This window comes from Schistocerca nitens, chromosome 5, assembly GCF_023898315.1.
Source record: "Schistocerca nitens isolate TAMUIC-IGC-003100 chromosome 5, iqSchNite1.1, whole genome shotgun sequence".
In the NCBI taxonomy this organism is placed as follows: Eukaryota; Metazoa; Arthropoda; class Insecta; order Orthoptera; family Acrididae; genus Schistocerca; species Schistocerca nitens.
This window is the reverse complement of record NC_064618.1, coordinates 519,349,501-519,365,729: the sequence shown is the minus strand read 5'-3', so window position 1 is coordinate 519,365,729 and position 16,229 is coordinate 519,349,501. Positions and strand designations below refer to the sequence as shown.

The 16,229-nt window shown below is 37.0% G+C and overlaps 1 protein-coding gene across 6 annotated transcripts in view; it reads left to right on the top strand.

The window, feature by feature from the left end:
- The window catches only part of LOC126260180 (laminin subunit gamma-1-like), a 389,608-nt gene that overhangs the window by 278,581 nt on the left and 94,798 nt on the right, over positions 1–16,229 (top strand). For all 6 annotated transcript variants that reach the window (XM_049957448.1, XM_049957449.1, XM_049957447.1 and 3 more), the window contains one exon: positions 11,195–11,305. In XM_049957448.1, the coding sequence (XP_049813405.1) occupies positions 11,195–11,305 (111 nt within the window). The remainder of the gene's footprint in view (positions 1–11,194; positions 11,306–16,229) is intronic.

Genomic DNA, 16,229 nt, shown 5'->3' with positions numbered 1-16,229 from the left:
AAATCACATGCAATGCATAACACTTGGGACAAATGGATTACCACATCTCAAATTAAACTTTCAGCATAGAATTGGCCACATGTGCACATAAATCTGAACTTCCTCCTTAAACTTTAAGGTTGGCAACCCATGAAATATTGCTTTCTAAATCAGATTTGCAATTTGAAAATTCTCTAAATAGGCTGCTACTACATGCATTTTAGGACAAAAAAAAGTTCCTTATGTTGACTGAGCTGTTGCTACTACAGTTCAAAAAGCTTCACATCTGTGACAGTTGTGCCTTGATACAAAAGTAGCCTTCTCATTACCAATAATGTGACTCACTCTTCTATGGCAACAGTTATTTATGACACATGTATAACTACAGTGCAACATCTAACAAAAGCTAATAAATTCACAATGAAACAAATAAACTGTCCTGAGCCACAAAAAAATCTAAGAAATCACACTGTGCACACTGAACACACACAGTTGCAGTTTAGTAACTTAGGTAAGTAATAGTGATAAGATGATGGTGGAAACCATTGTAACAATTAGTTATTTAGCTAGGTTCAGTCATTACCAGTGCATAGGTACTTAGGTCTGACTTCCCTGCAACAATCTTACATATAGGCATTATCAGTACACAACAGTGAGAACAGTCCACTACTCTAACCAGCATAATCTGTAAGTATAGCAGTGTTGTTGGCTAGATCAGAGTATGGCACCAGCTGACTAGCAAAGAATGGGAATGAACTTGTGGACAGTTGGGTTTAAATTGACTGTCTAGCTTATCTCATGTGATTTTTTGGTCAGAGATGCTGTGTTTTCTTTGCTGGCAATGCCTTTGCTGGAGGTAGACTCAATGACAGTTGTTGATAGTACTGGGTCTTTCATCAATATGACCAGTGGAATTATAAGACAAAGAGTATGTGATATTTATTATACTTGACTGTTTCTGCAACAAGTTTATATAGTATGGAAGATAATATGTGGAATGAGTCAAGACATACGCTAATAAAAAAGATTGGATGCCAGAGAGTAATTCTGTTGGTTGCAGTAGCAACTGTCAATCATAAAAATGTGATGATATATTTCAGTTAATAGAAACTGTGTACATATTCATGTGCATTTCTTGTACAATAATGATTCAAAGGACCAACAGATAAAAGTAGTAAAATTAGCTCAAAAGCTACTACTCTCATAAAAATGGTTGATTTCTCAGTTATATCAAGTAGCTGTTGTTTATATTCTGCCTCTGGCTTAATATTTACATTATTTCATAGATTAGAATTAAAAATCCCACCTTGAAACGAAGGAAAAGCTAAGAGGGCAATGTCAATGTGGAAATTATTTTTGTATCTTGCATTGTGGTTGTGTAAATTGGATTTAGCTAAAACTGGTATTTATTATCATCCCTAGTGACCATGAAAAGATAAATTAAATGCAAATGGAAGTGAATTCCAAACATATGAGGTGTAAGGTACTGATGCAGGGAAACAGGAACTGAACCATCTTGTGCCAACCTCACTAATTACTACCTTAATCATCAGATGATAAAATATTTAGAAGACAGAAGTTAAATCAAAACTTTTTGTTTTACTAGACTTCTTATTGGCTTCTTTTCTGACTTCAATCAATCACATATTACTCCACTCACCATGCTAGCTTTGACCCCACTAAACATAATCCAAAGAGCTCCAAAAGCACAGTAATGTTGCTATCATAATCTTTTGTAGGGTTATCCAAGATGTGCAGTTATCTTTACAAAATGTATAAAGTGCTTACTTTTTGTACAAGTACTTTATTCTCTTACTTGTATTACTCCACATTGGCCATTAAACGGCGGCCCAAATTATGTTTTCGTGTGGCCCGCGACCCTTCTCGGCTTTGCACGGGTAGCATTAGTTATCTATTTGTCTGGCATAGCTGTGTTTTGTTCACAGAAACTGCATAGAATTGTGATTAAGATCATGGAAGTAATTAGGTAACTGAAAACCATCCACCAGTTTCATTTAATGTGCCACTTGCTGGTGTTCCGCAGGTGCCAAAGGCGTGAGCAGCCTGCTAGCCAACAATGTGAGCTGTGCATCGAATGCACCGTGTGCCCATGGCTGCTCGTTTGTCAGCGGTGGACTTGTCCCACAGCCACTTCATTGTTAGCTTTGTCCTGTCAGTGTGTCTGTTTTGAACTAAGTTTTGGTGCCCCTGAGCGTTCGTTGCGTATTGAGTGTATTTGTGCTCATATTTGGTGATATAATTATTAGTGGAATAAATAATGTCTGATGTACCTTCAAGAACAGTGACTAAGAGGAAAAGATGTGAAGAGAAAAGGAGTTTTCAATAAATATGGGAAGAAGAGTTTTGCTTTATAAGTGGACACAAATAAGGTACTGCTACTTGCTTAATATGTCGGGATACAATTGTGGGACTGAAGAGATAGTTCATTTTGCCACTACACAAGTAAGCACAATTCATTTACAGTAGCTTTTCCTTTGAATTCAAATGAAAGAAAGGAAAAAAATTGCTTATCTAAAATCTACCATTTGTTGTCAACAAAATGTTATGTTAGCAGCAGTTGGGCAAAGTGAGGCTGTCACAAGAGCATCATACCAAGTATGTAATATTCTGGCAAAAAATGTGAAAGCTCTCACTGATTCTGAATTAGTGAAGCAATGTATGATGACTGTTTCTGAAACTTTGTTTCAAAATTTATCTGACAGTAAACAAATATCAGCTGAAAAAAATAAGCTCACACTTTCAGAATCTACCTGTTGACGTTGTATAGAAGATATTTCAAAATATATGTTTGAACCAGTAATTAGTGAAGTCAAACTATGCAAATACTTCAGTCTTGCATGTGATTCCAGTACAGATTTAGCTTTGATGGCTCAGTTTTCATTATTTGTGCGTTACTACACAAATGATGGGGTAGTAGAGGAAGATTTTTTACCAATTATAACCATGAAAGGTCACACAAAAGGATGTGATTTTGTGGATGCAATTAAAGAATTTGTTAAAAAATGACTTATCTATGACAAAGTTAATGTCAGTATGTACAGATGGTTGTCCGTCAATGACGGGCATCAACAATGGTTTGATAGCACTGATTAAGAAGGAATGGAATTTGCCAAATTTACTCTCCATTCACTGCTTACTGCATCAAGAAAGCTTGGCATGTCAAATTTCAAATACCAAAAAATAAAAATAAAAATTAAAAAAATACAATGGTTATAAGTGTTACAAATTTCATTCTGCCCATGAACTTAATCACCAAAAATTTAAAGAACTTCTGCAGGAATTGCAAGCTTGTTACAGTGATGTTCTCCTACTTACTGCTGTCAGATGGCTAAGCAAAGGAAAAGAGCTGGAATAGTTTGTCAATTTGAAATCTGAAGTTATTTTGTTGTTGCAACAAAGTGGCAAAAATTATACTGAACTTGATGATGATGAATGGTGGATACTTACAGCTTTTTCAACCAATATTACACAAAAATTCAACACACTTAACTTGGAATTACAAGGACCGAACAAGATAATTGGGCAAATGACTAACAAAATATTTGCATTTGAAGCTAAACTGAAATTATATATAAATGAACTCGAGGTAAAAGATCTGTCTAATTTTCCAACTGTTGCTATGCTCCAATCAGGCTTAACTATCACTGAAACTATTTACGAAAACATGAAAGAATATTTGGAAGACTATTTGGAAGAAATAAAAAACAGATTTGCAGATGTTAGAAATATTCGAAGCTGTTCCATTCTGGTAGAGAACTCTTGGCAAGCTGGACATGATGATCTCAAATTATTCTGACAATTTGGATTTCCTAAAACTAATTTGCTAAATGAAATAATCAAACTTCAGCATGACACACAGCTTAAAGCTCTGTTTTTAGAACATTGTGAAACACAACAGTACACTGAATTTTGGAAATGTGTGCCTAACAATTATAAAAATTGCACAGTTCATTTTAACACTATTTCCTTCAACTTACCTTTGTGAAGCTTCATTTTCAAAAATGAAGTACCTGAAAAATAAATATCGTAATTGGTTGTCCAGTGATTTAGAAGATGCAATGAGGATTGCATGCAGCCCAAACGATGCAGATATAGATAACATAGACAAAAAAGCTCAACATCACAAGTCACATTAATGAAAAATTATATATTTGTATTTATGTTTTTCAATTATAATGAATAAAAACCAGATTCAATAAGAGACCTGTAGCTTTCTTGTATAGCCTGTTGCATTTATTTCTACATTTTTTGAAAGTTTGAGATTAATGCAATTATAATAAAGTTTTTGTGGCCATTTGAACAATGTAATATAATATTTTAATAATACATCTATCTTATCTTGCATGAAAGTACTTCAAAATAAATTTCAAGAACAAGATACACTGATCCCAGATTTGTTTTTGGTAGTGACTCAAAATTACTAATGATTCCCTTCCTTCTGTTCACCCTTCATGTGCTCCTGCCTAGTTACACGAATATTGTAAGATTATGCAAGTCATGTGAATTTTATTTTCACAGAGATAATTAAACTGGAATGAATTAGTCAGATGCACTGTATGCTTTTATCCAGTTAATTGAAATTTGATCAGCAACATTTTATGCAGTTTTCAACACTTGCAAACATGGTGACAGTCATTCTGTGAAAATTTGTGAATGGCACATGTCATCATTGACTCATGCTACCACAATGATTATTCCCGTGAGTCTCAGCACTCGACTCCTGTGAAGACTGACTAAAAATGTAATTGTTGACAACATGACACAACTACTCATATGTCTTCCAGAAATATATCCCTCATAATCTAATAGTTGTCAAATCAGTGGATGGGTATTTAAAAATCTTTTTTCCCTGTATTGCAGAATTTCAGCATCATAAACACGGCTTATTGTTGACAGCAACTGCACAGCAATGTTATTTGGCGAAGGAGTCACATACATCCAACAGTTGCGAGTGGTTTGTTTCCAAAAGTACTATTTCATTTTAACAGGTGCTAATGTTTACAGTTTCTGAAGAACGATAAGTGATATATATCCAAATCTGGTAAAGAATAAATGATTTACAGCTGTCAGCTGTACCTGTCTCCTTCATCAAATGAGAAATATAATTACTGGAAGAATTGTAAGTAGGAGTGCATAAAGTTGTCTATCACCTTTACAGGTGCCACTTGGTACAGGGGCAGATAGATTTGTCATTGTGGTGGGAGGGGATGTAATAATGGAAATGTTTTCTTGTTTGTTTCTTAGTGCTGACAACGAACGGGTGTGTGTACCTCATACCAATTATCTGCTATTGTATCAATCGTAAATGAAAGTTCATTGGATTCATGAATACACATTATAGAGACACTCATATGAGGTACACATTTGTTAAAAGAAATAGTCATTAGCTCTTAAAATTGTGTGTGTGGAGGGAGAAGGGGGAGGTGGACGTCTGTGTGTGTGTGTGTGTGTGTGTGTGTGTGTGTGTGTGTGTGTCACATTTGTTAAAAGAAATAGTCATTAGCTCTTAAAATTGCGTGTGTGGAGGGAGAAGGGGGAGGTGGACGTCTGTGTGTGTGTGTGTGTGTCGATTTCAACGACACTGATATACATATTATTTTCAATCTGTAAAGAAATATTGTGGGGTAAGCAAAGGTGATGTTTTATTGGGGCGGGGGATGGTAATGTGGAGGGAGAAGGGGGAGGGGGACATGGACACATGCAGGGGGAGTGCGAAATGGACAGTTAAAGGGGTGAAGAGATGGTGAGTGAGGGGAAAGTTGAGATGGACGACAGAGAGTGAGGGACGGAAGAGACAGAATAACATAAAATTGGAATAAATACATATCTGTCCAATGCCAGGTACCTCATCTAGTTATGAAATAAAATTAAGGCTGTTGTAGTTCAGTCAAGTGAGCTGAAGAAAAATGACTTTCAAAACATGTAGAAAACAGTTATGATCGTGTCTCATGTTACATAATACATTTAAGTATAAGTCCATTTGCTGTTATTAACCATCTGTTCACAAAGACAACGCAGCAACATTTTGTTGGACAATTACAGAGTTAAAGTTTACGGGTGGCAACAATCTGAAACAGAGAACATTCTACACATAGTGGTCCGAATGGTATCGACTTCAATGATAAGTGCTAGAAAGTCAGTGGTAAACCTCTTGCTTCTTTACTATAGCTAGTCTATTAGAGGTTCATAACACACCATTTACATGGTTTGCCAGTTAATAAAAAGACCTGGAAATCTGCGGCCCAAGCTGCCACATCATATTGTTAGTTTTGGCCCTTGAGCAAAAAAGTTTGATGACCACTGCTCTATAACATACTGTAATTATGTGAGGCAACAACACACTAAAGTATATGACAGAAACTAGTGTCCAATTCTTCAAGTCAGTATATTAGGAGACACTATTTTTAATCTGAAAAACATTCTGAAAAGAGCATCCCAATTACATTATCTCTACCAAGAAGTAAATTCACTTGAGAAAACTGTAAAATTACAGAGACAGAATGGCTGGCCACTACTTACTTTCAGGAGGTAAAATTCCAAGTATTGCTTATGAACACATTTAAGAATAGAAAAAACAATATCTATATTTCAGAACTGTTAGTTTCTTTTCTAGAGAGAGAAGAATGGCAGATTGGGGAAGATTGAAGGTTACTCAGTCCCAAAGGGTTCAGCTGTAGTGAGGATGGGGGAGACAGAATGTTTCTATTGGCAGATTATCTACATGCTGACAAAATTGTGTCTTAACTTATATTTATGAACCAGTTTTAAGCCTTTTGTGTTATCCTCTAGACAGTGTCTGATGAGGTTCTTTGAGTCCTTGATTTGGATACTTGTATTAGAAGCAAACGTTACTGTTTTGAGAGACTGCAGAAGGTTCAGCAGTGACACAGAAATGACTAAGAAACTGAAAGGGGAAATCTGTCACAAAGAAGGATGAAAGCTACACCTGCATAAGTTTTCAGGATTATGTGGATGAGGATGCATTGGAAGACATAGGGCATAGACTGGTCTCTGATGATTTAGAGTAAGGAAAGGCCATCGGTACAAAATAAGTGTGCAATTATAGAAAAACAGTGGAGGTAAGCACTCTTGCATTGGCAGAGGAGTAAATGAGTGGAAAAATTTGCCAGGAGATATTATCAGTCAGTTCCCAGTATAGGAGACACATCAAATTATGGTTAATACATTTTCACTGATAATGAAATGATCGTATGGCATTGTTGGCCGGGAGGTCCCATTTGGATTCAACTGCCAAGTGCAAGTCATTTCAGTCAGTGCCACATTGGGCAACTTGAGGCTGATGATGACGATGAAATGATGATGAGGAAAACACAACACCCAGTCAACGAGTGGAGAAAATCTCCAACCCGGCTGGGAATTGAACCTGGGCTCAGTGCATGGGAGGCAAGCACGTTACCACCCACCTAAGCAGGCAGACATTTTCACTGATATGAAGTTATAGTTAATAGGATGGAGATGGAGTTGTATTTAAATATTAATGCAAAATTTTCGTGAAAAGATACCTTTACATGTTCACATACAAGACAGTTTATAAATTAGATCCTGCTAAGCTTTCACACAATGTCTTTGTTCAGTGACAATATAGAATGCAGATACACACATAACTAGATTGTCCTGATCTTCTACCTTATACTGACACTCCATTTTAATTTCAGTCCATGTTCTGTATCAGTAGTATTTCATTATTTCTACTTTTGTCAATTGATCTGTTTGTTATCTAGGTGAAAATAAATATTGATTTAAAATAAAAACAACTAACCCTCTGAAATTTCTTTACAGAACAACCATCAGTAAAGCAAGTCATGTAGTATCATAGCATCCTCTTTTCTCACATATTAATTGTACATTCTCATGTATAACAATATATGTTAATAAATTTTACTTTCTGTTCATCATCTCAGTCAGGAAAGATTTATTATGTAAGAGAATGCTTTCTTGCTGAATTTCACTTAAGAAATGTTGTTATCTGCCAAATGACAGTGGCATCTTGAAACAGTATTTGGACAAAGTACCTACTTATCACTTACAGGCAACAGGAAGTTACTTTTTATAGATTTTGCGCAATGTCTCTTTTTTTCCAAGGTATCTCCAGGTAGAATAATTGCATGCTTTTGGGAATTGAACCCCCGAGTCTGTGGTAGGAATGTGGTAGGGGGAGACTGACACTGTGTACTAAAGGCCAATTTTATAAAGCAATTGCTCTTAAATTAGTACAGAAAAGAACTTTGACTGCTGAACATGGAAATCTATATTACAATAATGTTAATCACAGACTGTAGTATTAGTGTTAATCACAGACAGTGAACCGAGACTGACTTTCGTCTAGTAAAATGTTGTGGAATAAGTTAAGTTAAATAGCATTCATCAGTTCAAAATCTGGTGACACTACAAAAGAATGGAGTTTGTTTTATGCAATACTAGATTAAGAGAAATATAAACCACAAGGAAGTTATTGTTTGCACTCCAACACTGCTGAAGTTTGAAAATGCTTTTCTATGTGTAAGGTTAGGTTAAAGAGATTATTGGTAATGTATGTGATGAGTGAAGGTCATAAATGACTATTAAAAATTCTTGGAGGTAACTTGTAATTACCGTAAAAAAGTTTAAAAGTGTTTCAAAGACATTTTGCAACAGAGTAAGAGAATGAAATTTTGATGGTTTGAGTACATGTAGGCCAGTCAGTAATTACACCTTCATCAATAAATAGACACCAGTGTGACATGGCGACTCAATGGTTATGTGCTAGTGTGGACTTTAATCTCTTGTCAGTGCTAGTATTTTTTCTGGCACTTCTTTGTGCTTTGTCAATATTTGTTAATGTGAAAAGTGCCAAGCTCCACCATGGTTTGGAGTCCATCTGGCTGGGTATGTCACTTCAGTTGTTGGAGAAAGGCAAGGGCATATCACCTCCAGAAAACACCAAGCCTAGTAAAGCATTTTGGTGTTCAACTTTAGAATTTATGAATGCTGTGTCTAAGCAGAAAATGCAACGTATATCTCTGCTGCTCTCTGTACCAATAGTCTCTTTATCACTGAATAGCAACTACTTTAAAACTTGTGAGCTATTGAAACCTTTTTCTGCACGGAAAATTGCCTAAATCAATGGCTAAAAATTTGTAATATGTATGTTGTCATCATGCTCAACAAATAGCTGAAAACACAATGTAATGCCACTTTGAGAAACAGTTTGTGTTCAAAGTCAAACCAACCACAGCACCTAATGTTTGATGCCAGATGGCACTGATCCATCACACATGCACGCATGCATGCAGGCGAGCGTCGTCGCCCGCGCAGGCACGACCGCGTGTGCACACACGCGCGCACACACACACACACACACACACACACACACACACACACACACACACACACAGAGAGAGAGAGAGAGAGAGGGGGGGGGGGGGGAGGTGGTTGTATGACTGTTACGGATTTCTTCTGCATGCAACGAATTCCACAAGGTTCTTGAGCCTTCTTTCGCTTATTTTTTTTTATCCTTACTATTTGAGACTTTCAGTAACAAATATGAGGGTAAGTCAATTATTATCTGCCAAGGAGTTAAAAATTTTTATTGTAATCTAATAGGGAACTTACAAGAACATCATTTTTCGACATAGTCTCCTTGTGTTTCAACACTCTTGGTCCATCATTGTACAAGCTTCCTTATGCTCTCATAAAAAAAGGTTCTTGGTTGAGCTGTGAACCAGGAACGCGCTGTTCTTTCACTGCTTCATCTGAGAGAGACAAATCAACAGTCCCTTAATGCCTGTTTGAGTGGACTGAACAAGTGATAGTCAGGAGGGGGAAGATCGGGATTATATGGAGGATGATCCCGTACGTCAAATTTGAGTTTCTGGAACGTTTCAGCAGTGTAGGCAGCAGTATGCAGATGGGTATTGTCATGCGACAACACAACACCTTTTGACAGCAATCCTCGATGTTCGCTTCGAATTGCAGGCTTTAGCCGGGAGTAAGCATCTCAATGTAACATGCACTGTTTATTGTTGTGCCCCTTTCCCCATAATGTTCCAGTATTGGACCTTGTGCATTCCAAAAAACTGTAAGCATAAGTTTTCCTGTGGATGGTTGGGTCTTGAATTTTTTCTTGCATGGCAAATTTGAATGTTTCCATTCCATACTCTGCCATTTACTGTCTGGCTCGTAATGATGGATCCATGTTTCATCACCAGTAATGATCCTGTCTAAGAAGTTGTCCCCTTCATTACCACAGTGATCCAAATGTTTTTTGCACATGTCCAAGCATGTTTGTTTATGCAACTGTGTGAGTTGTTTTGGGACCCATCTTGCACAAACTTTATGAAACCCAAATCTGTTGTGGATGATTTTGTAGGCAAAACCATGAATAATTCGCAGACAATGTGCCACTTTGTCAGTAGTTAATTGTCTGTCCAAGAGAATCATTACACGTGAATGCTCAATGGTTTCTTCATTTGTGGCGGTAAACAGTCGTCCGGCTCCTTCATTGTGTGTAACACTTGTGCAATCATTTAGGAATTTTTCAATCCATTTGTAGACACTCTGTTGTGGCAAAACACTGTTTCTGTACTGTACCGAAAGTCTTCAATGAATTTCAGCCCCTGGTAAGCCTTCCGACCACAAAAAACGAATCACTGAATGTTGCTCTTCTTTGGTGAAAAGAGACAGCAGAGCAGCCATGATTAACAGCATGGCAGGGATAATGAAACTAACGTAGAAGCCTGAAAATTGCAAAGATAAAACAACAAATAAACAAAGCATGTGTCATCAATATAAAACAATAGTACTACCAGAATAAACAAAAACATAACTAAATTGCAGATAATAATTGACTTACCCTTGTACTATGTATCTGTGATGTACATTTAATACCTGCAGTCCAAGTTGCATAATGGTGTTGATGGCCGACGTTTATGGTGGTGCTAAGTGTGTTTCTTAATTTTGATCAACACTGAATGTCATTCATTTGATTCAAGTTCAGTGGTATGCAAAGTAGTGAATTTGTCAGCTGGGTTCACTTCATGATCTAAGAGCAAAATTAATCTCCAGTCACAGATGGTTATACAATGCATACCATAGGTGATAATTAGGTAACTTGTAAATATATTGTTGACAGATAACTGGAGATGATTTCATCAAGAACTGTCTATGATATTTTTCTTATTATTTTGTTTTACAGACAACACGAAGATTTACAGTTCATCATGGACACAGCATCAGCATGTGTGAAAGTAGCATCTGAAGTTAACAGAATGCCCACTGAAGCTATAAATAATCAGTATGCATTAAGGTATAGTAAAAAGTCTATTTCAAATGTTTTTCACCAGGCTATTCCTGACCATTCTTTCAGACACTGTGTCCATTGTAGTCAGTATGGTACATAAATGCACAACATTCCTTGTTTATATGAACACAAACTACACAATGATTACAGGAAGAGCTCCAAAAAGTCCTAGTGCTCATGTAGCACACTTTTTCAATATTTTCATCTGTGGTTGCAGGTTTGGATGAAGAACAAGAGGCAGTAAACCCATGTTTGCATTATTTGCCCATCTTAACTGTTAAAAATGAAGGAACAGACCTCTTATAACCCTTCACCACCTTTGGATGAATTCTTGTTGCCAATGTACTACCTGAAACAAATTTATGATGAAATGGTATTGCATCTGAGTGAAATATGTACAATACAAAATATAAAGCAATACAAAGAAAACTATTCATGAACCAAGTTAAAATTACAAAGTAATATGTGTTAACATGACTAAAACTAATTTCTTCTACTCAGTGGCATGGCAGCCCATGAAAAATTTTGAGAAAGAGAGCAAGATTTTAAAATTGCCAGTTCTGGTATAATTTATTTGGTGAGTGTGAAAATGTGCCATGCACCAAGAGCTAAATTTGACAAGAAGTACACAAAGCATATTATCTTTGTATTTCAAGGTAGATTACTTTGAAACTTAACTGGCAAGCCTGTTTCAATAGTGTGTACAAAATATAACTTTTTATGTTATTTATATGAATGTGTATGCTACCTTTTTTAGTCAACAAATGGAAATTACATTATTGTACAATTAAATCCAGGAAATAGTATGAGATATGAAAAACAGGTATGAAATATTCGCAAAAAAGTATTCATTTTCCCAAAAGTTTACTTTCAAACAGAAAATAAAATTATTTAAAAAGATCAAAATTTTTGAGAAAATTATGTTGGATATCAACAAAAATGCAATATTAATACTCCTTGAAATTGAGAAATTCAACTTGGATGTCATCCACGACACTTTATTTGGTTATGAATCTTCACATCTGATAACATTAATGGATATGTTGTGTTACTTTCCAACTTTATATTTTTTTCCAAGTTGAGTGGTATACTTAAACTAAACAAAATGTGCTCTGAAAGCTGTGTATTTTTGATAGGATTAACTCAAGTGTACCCATGGCCAGTCTGTAACTAACTGAATGAGGAAAGTAACCCAAAACAGCCCACAAACTGGCTGGTGGAATCAACTCTTACAAACATATGACTGACTGAGGCAGGCCTCATCTCTCCTTTTTCACATTGTTGTGCAGCCATGCCAACTGGACTTACAATTTGTAGTTCCATAATTGTGGGTGGTGCTATGTCGCACTCCAAAGAGTTCAGTAAGTCCCAGTTCATGGACAGCATGTAATATTAAACATAAAATATTACATTTTTTCTTCACTTTGAGTGTAAAAATGGTAGTTTCTCTTCCTGATTGATGCATGTAAGTGGATATATTAACTACAGTTGTACATACCAACACAGCTGTGTTCCTCAGAGCGTAATACAATAGCTCTACTAAATAAAAGGGAAAGCAGACTTATAAAGTCAACGAAGTTCTTTATTGTCTACAGACAAAAGGGAAACTAGTGTTGTGATTCTGTTGTGCAGAAGCAGAGGGGATGTCCTTGATGTAATTAGGGACAGATGATGGATATAGTACTCTACTGCCATCTTTTTGTTGTGCTGGGAACCCAGGTGTCGGGGTGTTGGAAGGGTTCCTTTCAGCAGCTTGAGGGGGGATGTATGAGGAACACGGAATAAAACATCAATCAATCGATTTTGATATATGTTCTGTGAGAGTGTTGGTTATTTATTGTGTGATTTATTGTTCATGTTGACATGTTCCTTTTTTTCCTCAAGAAAATTTATTATCGTTTTACACAAATTAGCATTTATATGTGTATTTGTATTAATTTTGCCTACATAATTTGGTAACCAAATACAAGAACAGTTTTGCTGTGGACAAGTACTTTCTGCATCCCCAAAAAGCAATTTTGTCATGGAGGATGCACACCATAAGCGGCAAGATCCAGTGCCACCTGTAAAGCAATCAACAAATGCAGTGCTGTGAGTAAATCCAACCTTCAACCATCCAAGCTAGGTACCTCTGCTATGCTGGAAAGAAAAATAAAACCAGACATAACAAGATCATTGTTTCTGGTGCTCTTGTTTGCACTGCAACTGGACACTCCACTTACAGACTTTCCATCCATTGGCTCATGTAGTTCTTCTGCAGCGTGGTTACAATTGTGGGCCCTGTCATTTATGCTTGCACAGTTTGAAATATTATTCATGATTCTGTTGAATGTTTTTCAATCAGCAAGTCACTGGAGACCACATGCAGTGTACACTGGCATTCAGCAACATGGACCAGAGAGCAACCACTTTGATTTTGGACAGTATTTCGCACTCACTTCATCATTAAGCCTACCATGCTCTCAAAACAGCCTTAGTTGCTCTTTGCGCTAAACTACCTGATAAAAAGTTTAAACAAGTGCTATATTATGAAAAATGTGGTGAAATAACCCATCAGAGTGTTGGAGACATTTATGTGCTGCCGTTGACACAGGTAGGGTTTCTGATGATTTGTTATTTCACAGGCTACTGTCTTCACAGGTACAGCTAGCTTTGATAGTACATGAAGGGCAACCTTTATATAAGTTACTGCAAACTGCTGATAGTGTGCAGGCAGTGCTAGATTCGTGTAATGTATGACTACAACATCAATAGCTCCTAATGCTCCAGGCAAATACAACTGATTACTGTTGAGCCCACCCAAAGACATGAAGCCTTTCTGTGCTGCCATCTCCTGATACTGACACTTACTCAGCACAGCTGAAGAACTTCGAGGTCTATGCACCATGGTGGAGATGATGATCAAGCAGTTTCAGGAGTTAAGGCTGTGGACTGCACCTAATAAAATGTTATGTTCATAATGTTCTTCTGTTCTTCGGTCTCAAGGTCACAGCCAATTCGAAGCCAACCTCTGCTGATATCATAGCCATTTCTGATTCCAAGCCACAAAGTGCACAAATCCATGTGATTACCCAAACAGTAATGGACATCAGGATTAGCCAGTAAAAGTAGCATCATCTCACAACTAGTTGAAAATGGGAACACAGTGGCCAATATGCCACCTATGAGAGCAGTATAGCACCTGCTCAGTCATACTACCTCCAGCATACAGCACAGCATAATAGCAGTTACATATTTCTGATAAAATTTATGATTTGGCTTTCTTGGTTGACATGGGTTCAGAAGTCAGTATATGCCTGCCTTGTGCACAGCAGATGTAAATGTCTGAAGAGCCCTTACATTTAATAGCTGTAAACAATGGCCACAAAAATCTGATGATCAATATAGGTTTCACTCCCCATTTCAAATGGACCTCTGTGGTTGCCAACATCACTTACCCTAACTTAGGTGCTGATTTTCTTTCACATAATGCTCTTACTATGGAATTGACAATCACATGTCTGATAAATGGGATCAACAGTCACCAAGTTAGTGGAATTCAGGGTAATTATGCTGTTGGCATGCTGAGAAGGGTCGACAGTATAAGTACACAGTTCTCACAGGACACTGATATTGTGCATATTGTGGAGCCACAGAGGTCCATGCAGATGTGTGGAATTAAGTGCAGTAACAAGTGCTAAATACATATGACTGCAAGCACACCTGTTTTACATGTCCACAGGATTGCATAAGAGTGCCTTGTAGGGACTACAGCAGTCTTTGAGGAAATTTTTCAGTTGGGAGTTACAAGTTGTTCCTGCAGTCTGTGGGTGTCTCTCCTGCACCTTTTTCATAAAAACAGCAGCTTGTGATATCCCCACAGTGATTACGATAGATTGAATGCTAGAACTGTCTTGAATAGATACCCCATACCTGATATCCAAGAATTCACCTGTATGTTGGCAGGTGCAAATATTTTCACTTTTCTGGGCTACCACAAGGCTTTTTTCATATTTAGACGATATCCTGGTATTCTTGTCTAAGACTCAGTTACTCAACAGGCATGTTCATGAAGTACAATAGAGACTTTATAGCCATGGAATTGTGTTTAAGAAAGGTAAGTGAATCACAAACAACAGTGAAGTAACCTTCCCCAGTCATAGGATCTCAGCTCGTGGTACCCTACCTGCTACTGGGGAAGTCCATTTTACATGACTTTCCAAGGACAAAGGGTGTTACCAATGGTGGTGAATTTTTGTCACTATGATCTTCAGGCAACACCTTCCGTTCAAGCACCTGTAACTAATGCACTTTCTGATTATAATGCCATAGACAAATGAGTACTCAAGTGGACTCCAGAAATGGACAAAGCTTTTTATTGTCTACAAGTGAGCATTGCAGAAGCAATGCTACTTGCCACCCTGTACTATCTACACTGTTGTAGATAATAGCCAAAGTGCAATTGATGCCACTCCACACCAAAAAGTCAACTTTTGTAATTTTTTAATTTTTTTTTGAAAGAATTATAGCCAGGGTAAAGGAATGAAATGCTTATGATACAGAGCTGCTGGTGATGTTTGAAAGCATGAGGCTTTTTAGCCCTCAAACTCAGTCCTGGGCAGTGATGATCTATACAGATCAGAAACCTGTCACATCAGCCTTTCAAAATGTCGGTGATAAAATGTTCCCTTCAACAGTTCATGCAAATTGAATTTATCAGTCAATTTATCATTGACATAATGTAATATTAAAGGCACAGAAAACACAATCAGTGACTACTTTTCTTGTATTTTCAGTTCGATTAATACTTTCAAACACGACAATTATGCCACGGCCCAAGCAATGGATCACCAACTGCAACTTTTACTGAAAGATCCTTCCATGAGACTGAGGTTAAAGCAAGTTGAGTGCCAGGTGGCAATTCTAAAAAATGGTGTGATGTCTCAAAATT